Source organism: Xylocopa sonorina, chromosome 8, assembly GCF_050948175.1.
Source record: "Xylocopa sonorina isolate GNS202 chromosome 8, iyXylSono1_principal, whole genome shotgun sequence".
Classification (NCBI taxonomy): Eukaryota; Metazoa; Arthropoda; class Insecta; order Hymenoptera; family Apidae; genus Xylocopa; species Xylocopa sonorina.
Genome location: NC_135200.1, coordinates 9764332 through 9789939, shown reverse-complemented (window position 1 = coordinate 9789939; position 25608 = coordinate 9764332). Strand labels below are relative to the sequence as shown.

At 46.7% G+C, this 25608-nt stretch overlaps 1 protein-coding gene across 3 annotated transcripts in view; it reads left to right on the top strand.

Moving 5' to 3' along the window:
• Positions 1-16913, top strand: part of Nmo (serine/threonine-protein kinase nemo) — a 159322-nt gene extending 142409 nt beyond the window's left edge. Inside the window, exons 5-10 of one of the 3 annotated variants that reach the window (XM_076900013.1) lie at positions 1140-1225; positions 1390-1599; positions 2095-2283; positions 4878-5079; positions 7607-7700; positions 15577-16913. In XM_076900013.1, the coding sequence (XP_076756128.1) occupies positions 1140-1225; positions 1390-1599; positions 2095-2283; positions 4878-5079; positions 7607-7700; positions 15577-15631 (836 nt within the window). In that variant the 3' untranslated portion in view covers positions 15632-16913. Of the gene's footprint in view, positions 1-1139; positions 1226-1389; positions 1600-2094; positions 2284-4877; positions 5080-7606; positions 7701-9278; positions 9417-15041; positions 15158-15576 lie in introns of those variants that run through there. The other 2 variants (XM_076900014.1, XM_076900015.1) reach the window with 2 other exon arrangements.
• Positions 16914-25608: the final 8695 nt, after the last annotated feature.

Sequence of the window (25608 nt, the reverse complement as noted above, 5' to 3'; positions counted from 1 at the left end):
CTGCGCGCGTTAACGATCGATTTCTTTCTGTTCCACTCGGATATATTTGATCTTGCTTAACGTTGCAAAGAGTGACGAATTTATCTGTGACAATCGATATCAATTAATCGAATTTCGCGTCCCGTCGAGCGATGGGGTATGAATGAAATAGTCTGCGCGCTCTTTTCGCGTTGAACGTGACAGCGGACGTGTTAATTCCATCGGGTTCGAGAGTAACTCGTCCGTTTCGAGGTGCGACCGGAAAGGGCAACGAGCAGAGTCGATGGAAAAAGGTCGACGAAACAACCCGCGGAGGATTCCTCTTGGTTTGTTCGTATTTTTTTAGCCGTGTCCCCCATCCAGCTAATAATAAGGACAGGTTTTCTTATTCGATCCGGGTTTCAATTTAAAACTGGTTTCGGCGCGCGTACCGCGTGAAATTACCATCGGCGAAGGACGTTTCGCGATCCGATGCAATTTGTCGTCGATGACGAGCACTTAGGGGACGCGATCCGCCGTCCCACTTGTTCCGTTCAATGAAATGTTAATAACCGCCCGTGCGCCATCTGCGAAGATTTATATTCGTATCGGTGTCGTTTATTCGACGGATTAAAAACGTCTGGTAATAACCGTGGACGTTAAATCCATTATGGATTGGTAACGATTAATATCGCGATAGATAACAAGGCGTTGGGATCGAGCTAACGAATAGATTAATCGCCTCGATTGATATTTCGCGTGGCAAATCGCGAGATAATATCTCCTTCCCCCTCTCTCTCTCTCTTTCTCTTTCTCTCTGTGACTCCCTTTCTTTCTGGTGAACGTATGCACATTTGGCGAGCGTGGAGAGGAGGCAGGAATTTTGTGGAAATCGAGGTCGCGCGTCTCCGTGCCTTTTCAGGTTTTAGAGCGATAATGGCTCGTCGGGAAGTTTGATTGTTTTGGAGCGTGGCTTGGTTGCAGTCGCGAGGAATTTCGAGGAAGGATCGAAAGCGTTTCGAGTGGTTAAAATTCCAGAAATCGGACGTTTCGAAGCTTCAGAGTTTCATTAAGCACGGAACGCTCGCGACTCGAAAGCCCCAGAAATGGTCAACGTGGAAACTTTCCAAGGCTTCGACACTTCTGAGACGGTTGTATACTAATTACATCTCTGTTCGCAGGTCTCAAGTACCTTCACTCCGCCAGAATCCTGCACAGGGACATCAAACCGGGGAACCTGCTGGTGAACAGCAACTGCGTGCTGAAGGTAAGCGCAACGCACCCCGAAAACGTACGCAACGAACCTCTGAATTCGCGAAATGGCCCGCGAAGCATAATAAACAGAGGAAGGGGAAACGATCGCGTCTCTCCCCCTCACGCGCGCGCGCGCGATTCCCAAGAAGAATACTATACGTGTTCCTCCGCGAATAGATCTGCGACTTCGGTTTGGCCCGAGTGGAGGAGCCGGACCAGAACAAGCACATGACCCAGGAAGTGGTGACGCAGTATTATCGCGCGCCGGAAATCCTGATGGGAGCGCGACACTACACAGCAGCCGTCGACGTCTGGAGCGTCGGCTGCATTTTCGGCGAGCTACTTCGCAGGCGGATCCTCTTCCAGGCGCAGAGTCCTGTGCAACAGGTTAGTCCCGCCGTTAACCGTCCGCGCATTTTATTTATTTCCGTGGGAATCCCATGAAAATCGAACGGACATTCCAATTCTACACTCCACAAGTACCAAGAATTTTTGATATTCCTCTTTATCTTGAAATTTGGCAAATTTCATCTACTCCAGTCTCTCTAAAATATATTTCACAATAGCTGCATGGTAAAATACCATTACGATTCTCTTTTTAAATTCTTCGAGCAGTACTTTTAAAGCAGCGATTCCACGAGAACGGAGCCAATCGCGAGGTAAAAGTATCAACGAATCGCTCGATAACGATTGCAAGAGAGAGTTTCGCGGATGAGTAAAAAAAAGTATCGAGGATGATATCACTGCCTCGGTGAATCAAGATCCGTTCCCGTTTTCGAGCGCGTAGAACGAGCGTAACGTTCGCATCCGTGGCCGCGGGGAGCGCGACGAAGGGCGGGGCCACGTTCTAAAATCGAGCACGTTCTCGTTTCGCTTTTGCAGCTGGATTTGATCACGGAACTGCTGGGCACGCCGACCCTCGAGGACATGAGGTACGCGTGCGAGGGTGCGAGATCCCATATGCTGAGGCGCGCGCCAAAGCCACCCTCGTTGACGGCCCTCTACACCCTCAGCACTCAGGCGACGCACGAGGCCGTCCATTTGCTCTGCCAGATGCTAGTCTTCGATCCCGTAAGTTTAGACCCGCGTATCTTTCCCTTACCGACGCCTGGCAAAAATACGCACGTGATTTTTGCTACGCGAGCCTCGAGAAAAAAGGATGGAAGCTACGAAAACGCAATTTGCTGGATAGGGTTGTTTCGAGTCGACGAATTGTTCGACGTGGGTCAGGAGTTTGTTGATGATTCGAGAGGAAAATGGAAATAGAATAAATTTTTCAGATTAGCAAGTAGAATAAGTGGAATTTTCATTTTTAAGTTGAATAGAAAGATCTATAAAGCTTTTGAAAGAAAATACAGACGTGATTTTTACTACGCGAGCCTCGAGAAAAAGACGGAAGCTACGAAAACGCAATTTTTGCTAGATAGGGTTGTTTCGAGTCGACGAATTGTTCGACGTGGGTCAGAAGTTTGTTCGTGATTCGAGAGGAAAATGGAAATAGAATAAATTTTTCAGATTATCAAATAGAATAAATAGAATTTTCATCTTTAATTTGAATAGAAAGATTTATAAAGTTTTTGAAAGCGTCAAAATTGAAGACGTAATTTGCGAACGATAAATCAAAGGTTTAACATCGAAGTTCAAGGTTTATGAAAAATTGTATTCCAGTGTTTGAATCCGAACGATGTCCGAGGCGAAAGAAACGAAGTTTAAATAGACGGTAGACCCAAAGAAATACGTAATTCCCCTTAGATTTCCTCGGAGCCTCATCAGAAAAAGGAAGCACAAACTTAGACTGCGTCGCGATTGATCTTTTTCTTTCGCTCGCAGCAGAATCTTCCCTCCGTTTCATCCCCCGTTTCAGCTACAGAGAGTTACTTCGAATCAGACTCGCGATACAATTTCACGAAACGAACGCCACGCGTTTATCTGCTGTCCGACTGTTCCCATCGTCGAAAACCCGCATCGATGGCTAACTGGCTTCAACAGTGGACCGCAGAAGTAGTTCGCGCGAGTTCTCGCGGAGGAAGCGCGACGCTATCAGCCTTTAACCAACCCTTATCGACATCCGTGGCGACGCGATAGCTCGCGGGACCAACGCGGTCCTCCGCGTCCGTTCGACTGAATTTCAAGGCCCTCCGCAAGAGAGAACCACGAAACGGACCGACTGAAGAACGCGCCAGTTCATAAAGAATAATAATACTCGAGACGATGGTCGCGACATCGTAAAATTCTCGCGAGCACACCGCACGCGTGTAACAAAAGTCGCAGTAAAATCTTTACTGCCCGCGCTGTCCCGTGCGCCAGGTCAAAAGAAAAAAAAAAGAAGGAACGATCCAAAAAGGGAGTGACTCGTGTCTGCGTGCGTGTCTCGCGGCCCGTTTTTTTTATTACCCGTCGCGTTTGTCAGAATTTCAGCGAAACCGACGCGCAGGAGTGTCCTGGCAGTTATTGGCCTCGCTTGAACCGCGATCGAGCTGTCCTTAAGCCGCGTCTCCACCAGACAGATCGCGAGTAAATTCTTTCTCCAAGCATTCTCAACGAACAACGTCTATCGACGATATTTTATTCGTATCGAGATAATACACAGCTTGAGGAACAGTTGGGTTTCGTTTCGATTTCGAAACTATATGCACGCGGGACGAGAGCTTACGTAAATGAAAATAGAAAGAGAGCCTCCGTAACGAGAAAGTCGAGAAGGGTGCTACAGTTACAGCAGTAAAGTCTTAGATTTCTAACAGATAGGAATTAGATTCGATCGTTAGCGTGGTTTTATCTTCAATGCCTCGCATAAAGGTACGCGATAAACAGTAACATTCGAGTGATAACCAAAATGATCCAAGAAAGAATTGATAAAACTGTAAACCTGAAATGTAAGTACTTCGTGATCACTTTGGTCCATTTATTGTCGACGATAGAAATTTCAAGGAACATCGAACAATAAGCGTTTACTTTTCCATCGTTCTGCTCGTGGTTGCACCAATGGAGACGCAGCTTTAGCGATTCATGGAGTGTACCTCGAGAACACGCCAACGCAGCCAACTTTCTCGAGTACGTCGGCTCCGTCGAACGCGACTAAGACATCGAGGGCTTACGATCCGAACTGGCTGAGTAATGGCCAGCGGAGTGGCCGTTTCTGGCAACAAACACGGGGCGTAACGGTCGCATGAATAATCGGGATGAAGTCCCATCGCGGCTGTCGGGACGCGTAAAATCGTTGCCCCGCGAACAGACGCGTTGATTCATCGTTCGCGAAACTGGGAAGCTCCGCAGCTTCTTCTTTGCGAAGTTTCTTTCTCCTTTGGGGTTCTTTCTGGGCAGAAGGACGTTCTAATACGCCATCGCTTGGCGATGTTTTAGCAAAACTTAATGAGAAGCACCTCAAATGGAAACCTGAAGAAAATCGTCAATTTCGCAATAACTAGTCAATAATTCGTTTATGATTTCTCAAAGTATCAATCCCATAAACCCTCATGAATCCACCAAATCCAATTTCTCCCGTAATAATTGCAATTATTCCCAATAATTCTGAAAAATGTCACTAGATAGAGAAATGGTAACGATTATCGATAAAACGCGTTTGTAATTGGTTCCAATCGCCAAAAGTCGATCGTTCATCTTAGAAGGGGTGATTCGTAGAGACTCTATTGACGAACTTCCCGCAGGACAAGAGGATCACCGTGGTGGATGCACTGGCGCATCCTTACCTGGACGAAGGGAGGCTGCGATACCACTCGTGCATGTGCACGTGCTGTTACACGACCAGCGGCGGCATGAGACAGTACACGGGGGACTTCGAGCCAGCCACGTCACATCCGTTCGACGACCTCTGGGAACGGAAGCTCACCACGGTGCAGCAGGTGAAAGGTAAGGGAAGAGAGCGGGAGACGCGGCGTTCGGACGAATAGCTTCAGCCAGTTTCAGGAGCGAATGGAACTCTCAGCCTACGGGGTGAATCTTTCTTTCCCTCGCGATTTACGATACCCGCGCGAACGTTTTCTGGTACGATGATCGACTTCTCTTTTAATTGCTTCTCATTCACGCGCCAGATTTTAAAAACTTTACGAATTGAAAGTGTATAAGCTGTTACTGTAATTCGTATAATCGTTTGATTATGTTTAATTTCTGTTAAACGCGAAGGAAAGTTGACGAACCAAAAGACGCTGAAATTTGTTGATAAAGTTACATAGTGTTTCCTTTCGAAGCATAACGTTTCCGTGAAGTTTCCTCTTGGAGGAGTATTGATTTAGAAAAGATGCATTTTGGATCGCGCTGCTGGGAAATTGAAGTAGCTCGCGGGGGGGAAATTCAGTAGGTAAGAGAGTAGACGCGGTGACCTAGATGCGAGGTTCGTTGGATTGAATTTACGCGACGGTGTGTCTGGGGGAATGCAGTCGAAAGGCTACCGCGGCGGGGAAAATTGCTCCAATTGGAATTTGTTTGATTCTGGTATAGAAAACAGACGAGGTGGACGTGAATAGTTTTACGTTTCGTTTCGTCGATTCGACGAGCTCCTCCTTCGCGGTTATCGAAGTAAAATAGGAAGGGTGCATCTCGTATCGCGTGGACCACCACAAAAATACAGAACACAAACGTACAACTAAAAATATTCCGTAATAAAATAAGAAATTGAAATGAATTTGCGATATTTAAGCATCTCCATCAACAGATTTACCCTGGCGAGTGGAAAAAAGAAAAAAATTCGTTTTTATACTCCTCATCAACCCTCGAAGCACCCCGTCGAGCGAAGGCACCTTTCACCCCAGGGTATCGCAAATTGAATTCGATTTCCTAAAGGGTGCTAATCCCCATCGAGCTCGTGAATTTTCAGAGCGCACATCTGTCCATCGAATCGAATCGAGCTGGAGCCTCAACCCTCTCAGCGATGAGTAATCGCGACTGAAGACTCGCCATTATCGCGTATCTTAATTCCTCTATGGATTGAAATTTTCGCGTGGCAGATGCGCGAAATTGATCGCACCGCTGAAAGGGTTGATTCATCTCGCTTTCACCTCGCGTTTCGAGTCGTACTCGTGGTCCAATAGAGGCGGTTCTTTCTCGCGAGACTCTCGCGCGTTTTTAAGGAGCGGTGACAAACACGGCGCGAGTCGAGAATTATTAGCGAAAGGGTGGATTTCCCAACAGCGTTGCAAACAAGGCACCAGATTAATCACACCGAGTTTCACGGCGGCGAAAAATATTCATCGGTGTGACTCACGCGGATTATTAATAGTAAACGTCTTGGACACGTGGCTGTACGCAGAACAACGATGCGATAAACTTTCGCGTGCGTTCGCGAATATGGCCGCGATAAATCATCGTTTATCACCAGGAGACCGTGAAGTTATCGCCGTCGACTTTCTTTCCCCGCTAATCGCCACGAAACTGGGTCTAATATCGTGTTTTCAAATTGCACGCCATCCGTGCGTTAGTCTTAGGGGTTGCGCGGTTGCAACCCTCTTCTGGAGAAGTTGCATCGATTAGTAAATCATCTTTATTCACATTCGACTGACTTTTCTCGCAGCTGTTCGAAGACATTTGAAGTCCAGCTTCTCGCAAATATTCCTTCGATTTAATTGTCGCGAGAAAGTATCGCGATCGAGTCGTTTCGCGAAACGCAACCTCCGCTCGACTCATTAAGGCCTACAACGCCGCGATTCGCATAAATTACGCCTATTCAGACCCGCGACGCATAATGGAGCCGCGCGATTATCAAAGACATCGCGTCTAACGCGTTCGATTTCGCACTCGAGTTTGTCATAGCGGTGGTATGCGATGCTCGTAACGAGTAATCACGTTGTCTCGGGTGGAACCGTCGCCGCGGACGGCTGCGCGTGCACCAGGAAAGGTGTCGTAACACGAAATGCCGTGATTCGCGCGGTCGCGAACAAAGAGACCTCCCCAGGGGAAAGTCCGTCGATTTTTATCACCCTGTCTGCAACGAAAACGCTGTCCCTTATCTTTCATTTTACTCGGGAATTTCGCAGCCTCCAAAAGATTTCATCGCGAACGACAGACTAAATAAATCACGTGCCTCGCGTACAAATTAATTCAACGATTCATAAATCTTCTCGTATCCTTTCGATCGAGTCAACAGTCACGTAGGACCACGAATACGACGAGAAAGGGGTGAAAGCCATCGATCGCCCCAAATCAGAAATTTTCACATCCTCCAACGCTAAAAAGGAATCCATTTCTCGCGTCGATATTTATTAAATCGCGCGTAAAAACGTCGAACGCGATGCGATCGATCGACGTCGACCACCGCGAAGGGGTTCGCGAGTTCGAGGAGGCGCGGGTCTCCGACCATCCCCCAAAATCCGCTCGGCGGTCGGGCGTCGCGGCTGGCCAAAACACTGATCCAACGATCGGACGTTTTTTTTTTGTGTTTCAGAGGAAATGCACAAATTTATAGCGGAACAGCTGAACACGTCGCGCGTGCCGCTCTGCATAAATCCGCAGTCCGCGGCGTTCAAGAGCTTCGCAAGGTAAGCCGTAGGTGGCGGATCATCCAGGTTTATGTACGAAACGATCGATTGTTGCAAAGCAGATAGATTATATAGATATATATATACATATATATACACATTGTAAAGAAGAATGAGTTCTATATATATAGTGTATGTGTATATATATATATATACATTCTCTGATAATATAGGATAGGATAAGAGAAGTGAACCGGCTTCCACGGCCGTTCATAGGAAAAAAAAGAATCGAGTTAAAAGTAACGGGGAGACCGGGTCCTCGAGAATCGAAGAGCCTCTCCTTTCACTGAACGTTCCTCTCTCGATGACCAGCGTCCACCGATCCTTTCTCCTTGAAAGACCTTTCGAGATTGAAACCAGAACCAATTTATATACTCGAATCTCGTGCTGAGGATTTTAAAAAGAGAAAGGGGAGGATGTACATGTACATTTACGGATGCAACGATTAAATGCATCGGGGTGGGGGAGGGGGTGGATTGGGGGTATTTGGTCAGGGGGTTGTAGGAGGGCGTGTGCGCGTGAAAGAGGGAGAGAAAAGGGTTCGCAGAGGGGCACACGGTGCGTACCTTTCTTTCCACGTCGAAAGTCGATGCGGTAAGGATCTGTGAGCAGGATTGAAATAAAGAGGAACGGGGACAAAAGAGTAGTAAAAACGAGACGGGAGGAGAAAAGGCGGAGGAACGGGCAAGAGCGTATCGTAGACGGAAATTAAAAACCGTGGAGAACGAGAAAGAGAAAATACAGATAGAAAAAGGAGGAGAAAGGTAGAGATAGAGAGAGAGAGAGAGAGAGAGAGAGAAATAAAGCGGGAAAGCTGATGGGCGATGTATAGAGAAAGGGGCGGAGAACGAGGCGAGGAGAGGGTCGCGGCGGAACGATCGAAACGAGCCAGGAGAGAACGATCTTTTGTCCCTCGACGACCCTCCCGCCGACGTCCTTTCGCCGTTTCGACCCTTCGAAACGAACCGAAAACTCTCTGCCCGGTTCCTTTCGACGAGGAAACCGATTAAGAATTTAACCCCCGCGCTGTATCGTGTTGTCTTTCATTCCCGGGTGCACGCGCGAACGTGTGTTCGCTCCGTGGTCCCGCGAAGTACGCGATCACGCCTTTTGTCTCCCCGCTGATACGTGCACGGAAACGAAAATGGACGCAGAAGGAAAGAGAATTGAACGTGGAGAAGGGAAAATAGCACGAGTCGACCCTGCTATCGGTTGTGCACCGATCGCTGCGCGCGATTTTTCGATGTGTACAAAAAATACACGTGACGAGAGAAAAGATCGAAATGTTAGAGGATAAAAAAAAAAAAAAAAAAACAGTGCCACGAGAAAGGTCGATAGTGAAACGATTCCACTGCGAGGAAAGAGGGGAGAGCTTTTAATCGAGGACGGAATAGAAAAGACCGTATATATTTAGAAGTTACGATAGATAATTGTAACCCCCCCTAGTCCTTTAAGAAAATTAAAAAAAAAAAAAAAAGAAAAATAGAATAAAAAAAAAAAACACAAATTCATTATTTCTTTTCATATGTGATCTTGAAGTGTGTAACATTGTTTCTCGTGTTGCTTACTGCCGTCAAGTTAGAGCAAGCCGATCGCCGACCCAGCGCCCTGCGCCGCGTATACGTACACGTTACTACCACTACCAGTACCGAATCAGCTATCTACCACTGTCAGCTACTATCGACTACTACCGCTATCGTCTACCACTACTACTACTACCGCTACTACCACTACTACTACCACTACTACTACCAATCGTGTTACGCCTCCTCCTGAACGAACCGAACGAACAGAGAGCCAGCTCTAGCCGGCGCGACCTCGCTCGCTGAGGTACTTGAACAAACCATTTTACCAACCATATCTTTTTTATCGTTTTTCTGTTTCTTATACTTGTTCTCTCGTATTATATACATACATATATCTGTCCGTCTTTTGTTTACCATATATACATACATATATATATATATACTTACGACCGTTTCTTTCTTTTTTTTTTATACGTTTCTCGCCCACCCCATTGGCCATTTAGTTTCGCCCCCGTGTTTCGATATCGACACGTTGCTGTTATTATTATTTTTATTATTATTATTGTTATTATTATTATTACGTTACGATAGATCGCCTTCGTGTCGTACTGTTCAACTCCATAGCCTTGCTTCTTACGTTTTTCCTGTCTTCTTCTGTTTTTTTTTTCTCTTTTTTTTCCCTTGTTGGTTCAGTTACATTAGAGACTGATTTAGAGTATGATTGATACTGTATATATATATATATATAAATATACATATATGTACACACTGGACGAAGCGTAGCTAACGAGAATATACATGTGTATAGTTGAATAGAAGCTCGATGTGTACGTAGATCGTGTGTATATATATGTGTGGTGGGTCCTCGTGAGATACACGTCTGCCGGATGGCACGCCAGCGACCAGCTCGCTCGACCGACTTCCGATCCGCGGCTGACACGGTTCGAGAAGCCCTCCACGGGCTACACTCGGAATCGTAAATCTCCTATAATCGAGTTTGCTCGTTTTCTCCATCGGTCTGCTCCTCGAAGGTCTGCCAATTTTTCCCGATCGATCGACGCCCGCACACCCCTCGCGCGTTCGCCACTTCCGTCGCGTTTCCGCTTTCCTCGTGTTTACACGCGAGACTCGAGGGGGTGGCTCTTGCATCTACGATTTTGCCTGCGACTATTTACTAATTTTCGAGATATTAATAACAAAATTTGTATATCAAAGTATAGTACTGCACATTGGAAATTCTGTAGAGATTTTGAGGGTGTTTTCTATAACATAAGACTACTAGTATTGACGATAGCAGATCGATTGGCAGGTTTTCACTGATATCTCGGACACTGTTAAAGGTTTAAGTATAAAATTTTAGACTCCACGCGCACCCCTTCGAGATTTGCCACCAGTCGACGCCTCTCGCGACTCAGCTCGAGAAAACGAACCGCAGCCACCCCTCGAAACGTCCGTTCCGCCAGCTCGATAATTAAAAACAGAATCCCACCGCGGTGGAGGGGCTGTCCAATTACTTTCTTACCTCGCCGCGCGCGTGAATTTACATTTATTAATTCGCGAAATTTACGAGCGTTCCCGGGAGCGCGAGCGACATTCCTAGTTCCCGGAACGGACGTTCGTGCCGGCGCACCTGGCACATTCCGCGCGCGAGATGTTCAAGGGGAATTACGGGGATTAAAGGAGCTAATAAAAGAGGCGGGAGTAAAAGAAGAAAGGAAAAGAAAAACGAACGGTTGAAGGAGAAAATGGCACCGCGTTTTCCTTCCACGCCTGAGGAATTCCTCGCGTCCTCTCGCGTGCGTCAGCTTTTTTCCCCCGAATGTTTAAGCGGCCGACTCGAGGCGGCTGGTAGCACGCGGCGTGGCGACGTTCGACGCCTTCGCCGCTGAATGCCATCGCGCGGCGTGGAGAACGCGATAGAGATAAAGGATGCTGGGACGTATGCCCGCGAGGCTATTCAACCGCTGTCTTTCGTCGCGGTTTCGTCCGCGGAACGCCGCTAATTAGCGACGGTTTCGCGTACGCGCAATTAACGCGACCTTTAACCGGGCAGAGTCGTCTCGCGCGTACCCTGGGCTCTTACACGTGTACCGCGCGATCGTCGAGCGATTAACAGCCGAGATTTCAACGGTCGACGCAGAGCACAGCCGGTGGATCTTCGAGGAGCTTGGATTTAACCAATGACACGGTGGATTAGGGGGTTGGGCGTTGACTTTGTCGAGGTCTTTGGGCTCGCTTTCAACCGAGTCGTGTCACTTCCTTAATCTGGAGACGATTGTATGAAAATTTTGTTACCATTTATTAAATTACGAAGGGAAGTTATTGATGAGCAACGTAACAGTTTGTAGCGTTTGCTCGAGCGTTCTCGATCGATCGCTCGATGGAACGTGTCGCATCCCCCGTTTGCAGTGAGCGGTTAACAGTTAGGGCTGGTCGCTGGCGCGTTCACGTCCCGATCGTGAGTCGCTGTGAAAGTGGTACTTGTAAATAACGCTGAGAGAGAACGGCTGAAAAGAGCGCTTTGTTGGACACGAGGAGTGTAAGAAGGCCTGATCAACCATGCAGCCTTCAGTTGAGAGAAACGGGCCAGAGGAGAGAAAAGAAATCAATCAATCAAGCGATTGGACATATCGCGTCGCGATTCATTGAGATAACAAGATGAACGAGACGAAGAGATACGGTACGATACCATGCGAAACTCTCTTTCGTGGTCTATGTACCTGGGTAGATCGCGAGGTCCTTGCCTAACGAGTCCATCCTTCGAATCAACCCCCTCGAACACTTTTATCCGCACTAGGATGCTCCAGTCTGTCCTAGATATCCAGCAGAATACTTTCTCCTTGGTGTAGAACAACGCAAACCTCTCCAGAAGTATCCTACACCCTTTCGATCTCCTGAATTCTCCGAATTGATAGCTTTTTTTTTATCTTCATTGAGGTGCGTGTTCACTAGAAACGAGAATTATCTTGAATCACTTTCGAGGGTTGATTTTATCGTTGTACACGATACGAGGAATTCATATATTGGTACGTGATACATGAATTGATATTGATACGTTTCTCATATCGTAGACAGAGGTAATATTAGCCCAGGAAAGCGAGTCAAAGTCTCTTAGCTGGACGCGCACCCTTAGTAACATTCGATTGGGTACCAACGTGATCTGGCTGTTGGCAGAATGACCGTAATCTTCGAGACATTTTTTATCTACTCAAACTCGCGTACTTTTTCTCGTTCCAAGTGACGAAGATATTTTACGCTTTTTTTTTCCACGATGTTTTTCGTAAGAGAGATTTTTTCCTTCGGTTTTTGTGTTTTTTTTCTGTATATACACTATGGTATTTTTTGTGGAAATCGTACCGTGCGTGTACGTGCGATAATAAACGACGTTACGAAATGGAAAGAGGAATTTCCACCGCGAGACTGCGTGGACGTGTTCCTCGAAGCAATTACTGTCATTCCGCCAAGTCTGGGACGCGGTACGGGTTTCGTTGGAAATTTTGTTGACCGTCGGATTTGCTTTGCCAAGAGGGGGTTCCGTACGTGTGCCGCGGTCTCTATTAACGTAGGAAACTTTGCTAATTCGCTTGCTCTTTCCGGAAACTTCGTAAAACCTAGACAATTCTCTGTTAATTCGATTCACAACTCAATTCATCCCCAATTTTACATTAGCATCTAATCTAATTAAATCGTTGTTTTAAAAAATTTCGATAATACTCAAAAAAACGGTCGAAGTCTACTAAATACAACGCGTTCCGCCACGGTAAAGAAACGAGGGTTGGTCGCATCTCCGCGAAATTTGGAATTCTAGCCAACTCATCGCGAGACGTCGCTCTCGTCCACTTTAAACGCGCAGCAGACGAGGTAAAGAAGCGACTGCACGCGAGAAGAGTCACTTTTTCGAAGTCCAAAAATAATCTTTGGACTCTGGAGGGAGGTCGAAGCCAGTCGGTGATCCGAGGACCGCGGGAGCGACGAACGCGCACCCAAAGGGGTGGGTGGTTACGAATCCAAGACCGCTAGCGCCCAAGAAAAGTAAATAACATTCCTGCTTTCGCGTTTTTCTTCTTTTTTTTTTTATTGGTTCCACGTCCGTGTTATTTTCGCGAGCTTGGCAAGGCAAAGCCAAAGGTCGTACCAGGGACAAGAGGCGAGAGGTAGAGAAGAAAATCGTAGGCTCGGAGGGTGGCGATAGAACGGTGGAAACGTGGATGGGGAGACGTTGATAGGAACAGGCAAGGTTAACGGAGAGAAAGAGAGCTAAAAAAGAGACACGTCGGGAAATAATGGTGTAAAAAAGAAGATGCTCGGTTGTGAAAAAAGAACGAATTGGAAAAAAGAAGGCGTTTTTAGAAAGAATCGTGATTAACGGCCGGCTGTCACGCATGCTGACAGCTGCATGGAAATCAGACGAAGCGTTTTTGTTCTTTTGTTCAACTCCAGACCTGTCGGTCGTATCCCCACCTTTTTTTTTTTTGTCTTTTTTGTTTTTTGCGATGCGCAGGCGTTGTTAACGATTATCGACGAACAATCGATAGCTTGTTGACAATTATTGATGTATCGTTTATATCGTGAAGATATGACAGAGGAGCGTGACGAATGCGACGTAAACTGCAACGTTGCACTCCGCGTGATCTGATTTTCGTTCGCTTGGAGGTTCGAACTTAAAAAAAATTGCCTCTGCGAAGGGAATAATAGTTTTATTGTAAAATATCTCGAGTACTTGGCAACTGGTTACTGGTCTGCCAGCTAATTCCGAGAAACGAACTGCAGTCGGATGGCAGACGATGCCAGAATTGAGATACGTGTCTAGATGAAGTCCAGAGCCTGACAGAACGTGACATCGCGATGCCTTGTGGTTTAGATAAAAGTCGCGGTGGCAGTTCCTGATGCCTCGCGTTTTCTGCCATTTTGCAACAATGGAAAAGCAGAAATGATAAAGATATACGATCCACAGCTATTATAATACAAAATTTAAGGCGAACACTGACGATATTATCGATAACATTATGACACAAAAATCGAATTTACGAACGAAATGATCGTGAACAGCGCCTCCGCATCGTCGAATTTGAAGAGTCGAGTCCGAAGAACCACTCGTAGACGCGTGTGTTTCTCATCCGGTCGCAGAGACTTCCTTCGACACGTAAAAGTGTGTTTCGTGATCGTCTAATCGCGATCGTCCACGCGACTCTTCGAATCGATCGTCACGAGAACGCAGAGCGTTTCCTTGGTCGAGACAGAAAGAGAGCGCCTCTGATACTACTTATAAATCCTTGTTTAACGAAAATAACTCAGTAATCATGCACAATCGAGGCACACGATAAAACTATTTAAAAGTACAGCCCATGAACCTGGTAAACATTCCATTTTTATGGTCCCAGCTTTCTGGAAGGTCAGTTTTTACTGTGTCTCGAGACCTTGGGGACGCGCTGGTTGCCGCTCGTTGACGAGAAGCCACCCTTGACCACCCAACCCCGAACGTTTTCGATCATCGCACATCATCCCTCTGCCCGTTTGTTCAGCCGACGAGACTCGAAGTGCCGTTCGATGCTTTCGACGATTCGCGACGGCGAAACCTTCTCCACGTCGAGCGGCACTTCGCGTTTCTCGTCGCGCGTACAGTTTTCGTTAGCGTGTCGAATCTCCGCGCGGATGGTATCGTCGAGCCACGAGTGGATACGCGGATGAGGCGGCGAGAACTCGGGGGGGATGGGTGCCACCAGTCTGCTTTTCGCGCACACGCGTAAAGAGAAACTGAAGTAGTACGTAGAACATGTAGGATTGTGTAATAATGTATTTTCGTGCTGTTGAAAAGTTGCAGAAAAGAGAAAGAATTCGTGGAGTCGTCTCGTTGATCTTGGCTCGAAGATACCCTCGACTGTGGGGCTTAGTAAAGCTGCTAGAAACACGACGAAGAGGACGAAGAAGACCGTGATAACGAACCGTGTGTAGGGAAAAAGTAGAAGCGAGAAAAGAGAGTTAAAGATAGAAAAAAAACAAAAAAAAAAAAAAAACACGCTGTTTCCGTGATTTTACCAAGTCCCCAGTCCCAGGTGTGTTCGAACGGAACACGGCACAGAGACCGGAGATTTGATAGAGTAGCTACCACCTCTGTTTACCTCCCGCAAGTCACTCGAGAAAACATTCACCCTTGAGTTAACGACCGATAAAAAAAACACACACACATAAATAACTATAAATAAACGAACAAGCGACAAAAAAAAAGAGAAGGAACGAAAAAAAAAGAAACGAACGAAAAAAAAACGTATATAAACAAAAAAAAAAAAAAAAAACAAGACTCGTTTTCTCTAAAATGGCAAGCACTAATGATCTGTTCGTACGACTTGCAGCTCCACGGTGGCTCACCCCTCGGAATTGCCACCCTCTCCTCACCAATGGGAATAAAAATCTCCTCCGAAATCGCGAACACGGATGACGAACGTGCTGCCAAGTATCCTTCGCTTCACGCGAAGAAAAGAGATCGAAGAATTTCAGCCTGAAGATGGGGACGAAGAGGACGTTGAGGAAGAAGAAGAAGAAGAAGAAGAAGAAGATGATGATGATAAAAGAAGCAAAAAAAACTGAAAAGTACGGGGACAAAGGGAGTTGTTGAACGCGGAAGGAGAAACAGGGACGAATACAGGCTGGATGGGAAGAAATGGCACGACTTTCAAATAAAAGAAGTAGGATGGAACGGAAGAAGAAGGGCGAGATCGGAGGAATAGTACGGAGAAGAACGAAGAAGGGAAGATGAGCCAAGAGAGACAATAGACTGCCGAGCACTGAAGCCTCAATTTTCGACTAGCTGATATATATATATACATAGCCACGTGTGTGTATATAGATATCTAGGGATATATATTATACATACCGCTGTATACATACGAGAGAGTGGGAGAGAGAGAGAGAGAGAGAGGGAGCCTAGGGAGAAGAAATTACGCTGACGCAGAAGTGCGGCGCACGATACGAAGAGCCACGGCTGGGTGGAGTATACGAAGAAGACCGAGATGGGGACGAAGGTGAAACAATTTCGAGGGATTCGATCGAGGGACACTACGAGAGAAAGAGAGAGAAGAACAGAGAGAGAGAGAGAGAGAGGAGGGCGTGCACACGTAGTTCGTAAGGGAGGGTCGAAAAGACGGGCCAGTCTTCTTTTAATTTCCTTTTCATTTTAGATTTTATACGCTTCTATTCGCATAATGTATACGTACACGCATACACACGGACACGTAGACACACGGACACGCGTAAGGGAGGAAAGATACAACTGCTGTGGCGCGTAAACGATCGATCGAGGGAGAGAAAAGTGGTCCAGGTTGTTGGACGCGCGTCTTCGACCGGCTCGCACGGATCGCCCGTTGTGTAATATACTTAAAACGCGGTTCCATCCGTCGATGGGGAGGCGTTTCAGAGTACTTCGCGAGTACTCCAGTTTACCTTGTACCTGCTGAAGCGGAACAACGAGAGAGAGAGAGAGAAGCGCCCGTTCTTCTCGGTCCAGAGAAAGTATATCCCAGGATCTCGAGTGAACCACGATCAATGAGGGGAACCGTGTACGAAGGAGGATCGATCGCAAGCTTAACGCGCATCCTAGGACGCGTCGTTCGTAATTAGCGTGTCCCATCGACGAGTTTCACGAGCTAATTCCTCGAGGACAGGAGCAAACGAGTCGAACGAGGCACGCGCGAGGACAAACGCGGAAGAAACAGAGTCGTCGATCGTGAATGATCGTGGTGGTCTTTCGAGGATCGAAGGAGAAACGGATTCGAACCTCCAACGAAGTGGACATCGTTCTCCACCGCGAATGAAATTTAAAATTCGCAGAGGACATCAACGGCTGGAAGCTACGAACAGTGGACATGATGGAGGACCTCGATACGTTCGATTCCATCGGTGTCACCATCGATCACGAACTTCAGATCCAACGAGTTGTGGACCCACCCACCGCAGTCCTGTTGAACCAACGAAACAACCGCGTCCATCGAGAACGATCTCCAGGCCAATCTACGATCTCCAGACGCATCAACGATTCCTCGACGAGGACGCAACGGTGTTTCAGCAAAGGGACGAGAGACACGCCTCCGTTTTCTTCCGCGCGGTGGACGCTGATTAAGAGCTCGTTCAAGCATCCGTATCGCGCCGCAGCGAGCATTTAGTTTATTTAGCGAGCCGCGAACGGCTTCAGTCCCGCGGGACCTCGACGAGTAGAGCGGGAACGGGGCTCTCAGACGAGAATTCGAGCCGTTCTCGTCGCTTCGAGGATGACCTCTCCTCGATCGTGGGGCTAACACGAAGGGCGTTCCACGCGAACGATGGGGAGGGGATCATCCTGTTCCCCAGCTGTCGAAGAGGTCACCTAGGAACCGCGTGGATTCCTAGAACACTGGGATCGATCGCGATCCAATTCCAATAAAGCACTATAACGCACTGCCCAAGAATCGTGGCGGCGGACACGGAGACCTCGAGGGACGACGAGTCGCGCCGTGAGGAGAGAAGAGAAGAGAAGGGATTCGCGGTGAAGAACGAAGAGGAAGGATCATCGTTCGAATCGTCCAGAGTCGTCTTCGGTGTAGACAGGATAGACTATTCTAGTTTAATTTCGAGACTTTGTGTAAGCGCTTCCGTGGGCGAGATCTCGCTTTGGTTTTCTTTATTCGCTCTGATCCTTTCTTTTTTTTTTCTTTTTTTTTTTCTTTCCCCAGAGTCGAACGATCGCTCGATTCGCGGCCTCCGGAGTCTGTTTTTGTTTTTACGAGCCTGATCGCGTTCGTTTTTAGTTTCGTTGTTGTATTTTAACGCGCGACGACGCGGTCGACCAGCGAGGGGGTTGTTCGCGCCTCGCCCTCCGCGTCGATCTCGTCGCGAGTGTCTATATTACCAGTAGTATAATTAATTAAACGATCACCATTGTATAGTCTCGTGTCCAGACGCACTCTGAGGCCGGACGACGAGCGCGCGGTATCCAATTAATTACGTTCTGAGTGTGATTTTAGTTTAAGGAACTTAGGTAGCCAGTAGATGATCCCCGCGAGATGTTCACCGCAGGGACCTTAGGTAGCGATTTAGGCTAGCAGCGGCGTAGCGAACGCCTCGTTCTCATTGATTCCGTGACACGGGCGACAGAGGCGGGACGAGTACGAAGAAAAAAAAACGGAGAAAAAGAAAAAGAAGAAAAATAAGAAAAAAATACGCAACGCATGTGTTCTCTTTTTGTACGCAGACTCAAACTGATTTCTACCACGTAAATAAACACGTAACGATATCGTTTAAGTATCCGTGTAGCGATTGTACCGAGACGAAACGGGGAGGAAGGCAGGACGGACAGGCGGAGAGATCGGTTTTAGGGTTAGACAATTTTTTGCTGAACGAACGATCCTCTCGTCGGACGATACGATCGAGATCGTCGTTTCCGTCGCAACGAACGTGTGTGTGCGTGCGTGTTGAAGTGCGAGGACTCGGTAGGAAAGCCACGCGAACATCGATCCGTCTACATTGTTCTCCGTGTACAGAGAGAAACGACGTGAAGCGTACCCTGACATCGTCTGCGAGGCGATCGCGATTTAACGGGCGTGCGGTAGCTAGCGATGTTCAAACGTTGCGGTACCCCTTTCCTCGTCGAGGCCCCCCCTTTTTTGTACAATCGAACGATGCCGGTCTGATCGTTTCGGCTAGCTGAAGCGCTTCTTCTCGTCATTTGTAAATACGTCATATCGCCGTTCACCGTGTACATACAATATTTAGTAGCTCATGAATTGAATCACCGTATACAGAGTAAAAAAAAAAACCAACGACCGCAGAGCGAGTCAAATCGCCGTGGCCCTCGACGCGCGAACATTTTCGTTGCCCTCTGATTCCTGGCGATCGTACGCGAGCGTAGAACCGACGGTTTAATCGTTCGAGTGATCATCAGCGATTTTTGCCATTGTAATTGATGTACAACCACGTGTGGAACGTAGTATAGATCTCTGATAGACAGTTAAGGACGCGATCGGCAAAGTGTAATGCAATCTGCAATGTAACACGCGAACCTGTGTAGCAGGCTGTTCTCTGAACGTCCAATTGCACGTTGCATCGTGTTCGTTTCGGTTATCTTCGTATTGTATCATCGTTGCGTATCGATGTGAACGACGAGCGTTGCATGGTCGCGTATCGAAATGCATTGCGTTGTATTACTGGATGATACGCGACGATGCGACGCGTGTCGTTCGTATTGATACAAAAGGGTGATGCTGTACGAGGGTACGCAGCAAGTGAACGTGCACTTTTAGAGCGAGTGCGATGTAACATGCGATGCGACACGATTTTCTAACTTGGGTTTGAGTGAAGCATGTTCGTGGTGCATCGCGCGTTGCATTGCACTCGCACGTTGGTACACAAATCTCTAATAATTACTCGAATGGTTGAGCTATTGATCGCTTAAAAATGATAACCACTTGATCTAATAGTTTCACAAGATGAATTCATCAGTAAATGATTGTACGCGTGATCGCCTAAATTAGAAACAACGAAAGTCAACCAGATTCCTCGTACCGTGAATACCTCGACGGACAAAAGATCGTTCCTCGCGTGTTTCAACCCCTTATTTCAAGTTTTCTCAAGCATAGCAATCTAATACGGTTTATGAATCTAATTTTCCATTCTTACAGTTGATATTACAATTCCTTTGTATCTTCTGGAGACAGTATCGACACAGAAACGATCCCCCTGATTTTACCTTGAACTAGAGCAATTTTACGGTCTCGACTCGATGCTTTTCCGTTTAACAGTCGTTTCGTTTGCTCGCGAATCGACGTGCCTCGTTCGAAAGCGTCTTTCGCGCGATCGATAAGGGATGAAAGGCAGAGGAACGAGCTGGGTGTCCGTCGAAGTATCGCAACGGTCCGATTCGCAGTTTAATTAATCGCCAGAGGAAGCGCGGGAGAGGCGAAGGGGGTGCGCGAGTGAACGAACGTCTGAGTGCGCGCGCGGGCGAATGAGGTACGAGCGAGTGGGTGTTTGTGCGTGTGGAATTGATGTTTCCTATTAAACGAGACAAAAAAAGAAAAAGAAAAAACCAAGCAGAACGGATAATTACGTAGATGATTACTTAAAGCAAGATTTGTAAATACGTAGCTCACTGTAGCTGGTCAGTTGGGCATTTAAACGATACGCACCTCGAGGTAGGGGATGGCTGAAGAAAAAAGAAAAAGAGGTAACGACGAGAAAATGTAGAGTGGAAACGAAAGAAAAACTGGTGAACGAAGGAGTGAAATTTAGAGACACCAGAGGTGGTGACGAGATACGAAGGTCTCTTCGTTGCACTCGCACAAGCGTATGTACAGACACACGAGTACACGCAAACGATCGTTCATTTTTTTTTTCTTTTTTTTTTATCGGAAAATTTAATCGAGCGCGCTCGAACGCGTGTGCGAGTTATAATATATCGGCCCTCGATCGCACAGAGGGCCGTTGGAACATAAATGAATAAGAACTGGAGGCTAGGTGATAATGCATAAGTCGTAAGGTACCTACGTAAAATTAGATAATGACTAATTAAGCGGCAAGAAGAAAACTCCACGTATACTCCAACACTAGCGAATATGCCTTCATTATGGAAAGTGGCTGGCACGTGATGCACCAAACAATAAAGTTGCTACGGATAAAAAAAAGAAAAGAAAAAAAAACGACTGCAAACGGTGGTTCTCTTGTCTCCGATTTGGCACGTCATATATTTTTATTTTTTTTTAACCTCGCTATTCCTCAACCTTTTTCATTTCTCTCTCTCTTTCTCTCTCTCACTCTCTCTCTCTCTCTCCTTCTGTCTCTTCCTCTATTTTATTTTTAGTTCCGCCTTTAGCTCCACCCGTTGGAACGTTTCTTTCAGATTTTCCATTCCACGACACGCGGCGAACGATCGCACCGGGTTCAGTTCAGCTTTGCTTTTCAGCTACTTTCGTTTCTGCTCGGAGAGACGTAGCCAGTCGGCTATGAATGCGTAATCGCATTTAGGGAGTACAAAACTGCCACGAAGCTTCGTCTACCCCCTAATTACCCGATGACAGTGAGCCACATGTAGTTAGTCGAACATAATATATATTTATTTAGAATTTCATCGAAAAAAGAAAGCTAAAATATGAGATGTAGTTCCTTGAACTCTACCACGACCACTGTTAAGATTACTCAAGATCACTATGAAGGGAATACGATCAGATCCTCGAAACTGAAACCTTCGATAAACTTTCATTTCCTCGTCAAAGCCCTTTAACAGCATCCAACGACGTTATCGCTAGATAATCTCACGTGTATCTAATTAAAAAAAGAAACCTACCAAATCTGAGCAGAGAAACAAAATGATCGACTGGCGTGTCTCTCTGGGGATCCCTGAAAGTTAATCCGCAACTGCACGCGCACACACCGGAACTCAGAGGCAAGAGGGACGCAGGTTTCGCGTCCTTTCTTTTATCCCTTGACATCCATCGATGAGAACCGCGTAGAAAAGCAGAAAAAAAAGAAAGAGGAAGCCAAGCACTTTTCGACGCTCGCGTAAATTGTACAGTGAATCGTTTTAAGGGACGCGACAGAGATTGGGCAAGAGATATGGGCGGAGGCGTGCGTTTCTGTCGCGGTCTTCGTATCGTCGTAGCTTCGTAGCGGAGGATGAAAACGTGACGACCTGTCGTTAGGAACTAAGAGGCCTTAATATATATTGCGTTTTACGATGTAACACACACGACACGTACACAGGTGACACGCGCATCGGTTCAACTTCTAGGCATAGAGACGTGTACGTAGCGTAGCGGAGAAGAACCGCAGACACACAGGAAGATTTAATTAAAACGCGACTAACGCCGCTAACACTGGGCACGATTTACGATTTAACCAATCTGTTTAGCGAACGATGGTTCACCACCCCCTGACGGCTGTGCGACCCCAACAACACCGATTCCGATTTGTCGAGTAGCGTCACTTTCCTCGATGCACAGGTCGAAGTCGTCTGTAACTTTTCTCTAGCGATATTGCAAGCAGACGTTGGTACATGCGTACGTATATTGTAATTTAACGAGACTTCATGCGACGAAAAACGAAAAAAAAGAGCAAAGTAGAGGACACCACCATTGTATAAAATGTAAGAAATCGAAGCGCACGAGTTTATTTCACCGTTCGTCGATGTACGCAGCGCACAGTTCCATGGCGGGCTCGAGCCGATCGCACAGTCGCGGGGGAGGGCCTAGAAAACAATTTTAAACGCGGATCGCCTCGTTTCGTTCTGCGTCTATCTCTCTACGAGACGCGTTAAACGGGTCCAGGGGGATATAAATGTCAACGGGAGCGTTTATGGTCGACTGTAAAAGCCACGAGGCAAACGAACGCAACAGAACGCAAGCAAATTGTTTTACTGCTCGCGCGTTACGCGCGATCGCGCAGGAAATCGGTGGAAATGAGACGAGGCAAGAGTTTTGGCTAATTTTTTGGGAATACTTCCGGAAATTAACGCGTGGTACACCACTTCGTCGCAGAGTTTCTACGCAGACGTACTCGCGATTTAAAGAGCAAGGGTAGAAGGGACGCGGAACGAAAAGAGGCGAGCCGTTTTGTACAGAGGCACCAGTTTTTCCAGACGCACGTCTGTTCAGAGGCAGGGAGAGGAGACGGATATCATTCGCACGTGCCACGTTTACAGCGTATCTCATTCTAAAGAGGACTCCACCGATCGTAGTTCTTCCCTGGGAGTACAGTTTTTTCGCATCAGCACTGCCAGTTTACCATTGTTAAACGGAGAAATCGGCATCGACCCCATCGCTTTGTTCGCGTCGTTCTATTCCGGTCTCGTAGACTCGAACGCGTTCCTGGGATTCCTCGAAGAGCTCGATTCCTCCTCGCGAGCTCGCGTTCACGCGTAGATTACATAAACTCTCGCTCTCGTGATTCTAACAATTTTTTTAACACCCGTACGAAATTCGTAAACCGCCCTTCGAGGTTTCCCTCCAACGCCACCACGTAGAGTATCGAATTCTGCAGCAGAATGGTAGCAGGGGGCGCGTTGAATGAAAAAAAAAAGGAGACAGAGAAATAGTTCGTCACGTGCGTGTTAATATCTGTAAAAAGGCGAAAGGAATGGCGGCCGTCGAGGGTGAACGGAGGGGCAAGCTCGACGAAGGGGATCCTCGACGGCTGGCACACTTGTTAGCACTCGTAAGCGTGTAAATAGTAGCGTTTAACCTGAAGAATTCGCGTACCTTGAAAGTAGCCCGAAGCCTTTTCACAATTAGCGGTAAACGGACAGAGAAAAGAGAGAGAAAGAGAGAGAGAGAGACAGGCAAAGGGGTGGACGTTGCGAGACGTACGCCTAGAGAACTGTACATCGGAGGGTGGACGCAGAGAGAGATAGACACGTGCATGTATAAAGGAGACACGAGGCAGGAAAAAGACCTCAACCGTGTTGTACATAATAGAATAGAGAGAGAGCTCGAAGGTATAAAATTAAAAGACAAAAAAAACGTTTACGTTCTTAAGGTTTTCATCGTGTAGCGTATGGTACTTAAAGATTGCTCGAGGACGAAAGTTTGTTCCCGATCAGCTGATATTTTTTAGGGTTAGCAAGTTGTACGCGAGTGTTGAGACGAGCCTCGAGCTATGGAAGGTTTCGTACTCTCCTTCGATCTACGATTCTTCCCTCCACCCAGATTTTTCTTTCAACTTCCTGTTTCCCTCTCGTTGATCTTCCATTCTCGAGCTGTAACTTGCTGTATGAGAAAACGCATTCGCCACAATCGTGGAAATTTTGTTTTCGTCACGCGTATCGTTCTCTGTATTGAGCGAGCCTCGTTTTCAATCTCTCTCTCTCTCTCTCTCTCTCTCTCTCTTTCTCTCTCTCTCTCTTTCTTTCTCTTTCTCTCTCTCTCTCTCTCTCTCTCTCTCTCTCTCTCTCTCTCTCTATACACGTACGTACATATACGTATAAATATACATAAATATATACATATTAATAAATGACAAAAAAAAAATGAAAAAAATAGCTGGTACTTTATAGGTAACTAGGCTCAACGATCCGGCACTTCTCGATTTAGGAAGACGACTTAGCCTTTCTGCGGACGCATCGCGCGAGGATATATTTTTTTTAATACAGAAGAAAAAAGAAAAAAAAGAAACAAATGATAAATAAAACGAAATATCTCGACGGCATGGTTTTACTCGCAGAACTCTCGCTGTTGGATCCCTTTCTATCTCGCGTTCGGTTCATCGGATACCGGAGCTCCGATACGTCTACCCGCCGCGGGAAGAAAACGCTTTCGCTCGAACAAACGCATCGCGAATAATCCCTCTGAACGTTCAACGAGGCAAAAAAAAAAAGAAAAAAAGAAACGAAAACGAATGAAAACCGGGAACGGGACGATCTGCGGACAAACGAGTCAAGCGCAAACGATGAATTCACGGAAAAGAAAGAAAATGGTTAAAAGAGAAACGAGAGAAAAGGAAATAACACAAAAATGCGAGTGCTCGATCGTTGATCGATTTATGATCGTCTATTTAATGTTCTGCGTGTCCCTTGTTCTTGGTGTCTTGTATTTGTAAATACGTCCGTGATTGTCGGTCGACGGAGTCCTGGCGCTCGAGAAAAGTTCGCCGTTGAAACGAAGGAAAAGAAAAAGATAAAAAAAAAAGGAGAAAATAAAACTTCCTCTGTGATAGCTTTTAAAATAGTTGAACGCGCGGCGCGTCTCGGATTTTCTCTCTTCGAATCGAGGTTACCTGCTTGAATGGAACGATTGTGCCCGAAACGTTCGACGATCAACATGGTCACTCATAATTTTTGCGCAAATCGATCGGCAGCGATCGATACAGACGATTGAACAGCTGCGTATAATTTGGAGATACGGCGTCGGGACTCCTCGAGCACGGTTCGCCAGCGGTGCCACCGGAAACGAGCGGCGGACCGCGCTCGACAGGCGAATATTGACCTCTTCGTGAACTCGTGCGTTTAATTAATCTCTAATTAAGACAGACATTAGCGCGGCACTTGTATATACAGTTTCAACAAACGTTTTCGGAGATACGTGTACGTAAATTGATAAGCGTGTGAACTCTTTTAGAACTTTACAGGTGCACTCGCGTGTACAGAGCGTTCCACTCGCCTTCACCACGGAAGTACTCCATTATTATTAGCCGTGTAAAATGGTGTTTCGAGGAAACGTTATTTATTTAAAAGAAAAATAGGTATATTCCCTTCGAAACGCTTGTTCGTTCAATCGTATGTAATAACGCGCGCAGGTATTCAAGATGGCGGAGGGACGAGTGGAACGTTTCGTACAACGCGTGTACGAATATTCTACGGATATGTATATGTAACAAATTCTTTCGTGTCGACGCTGTTACACACGTAGGATCGTTTCTATTATAGCGGA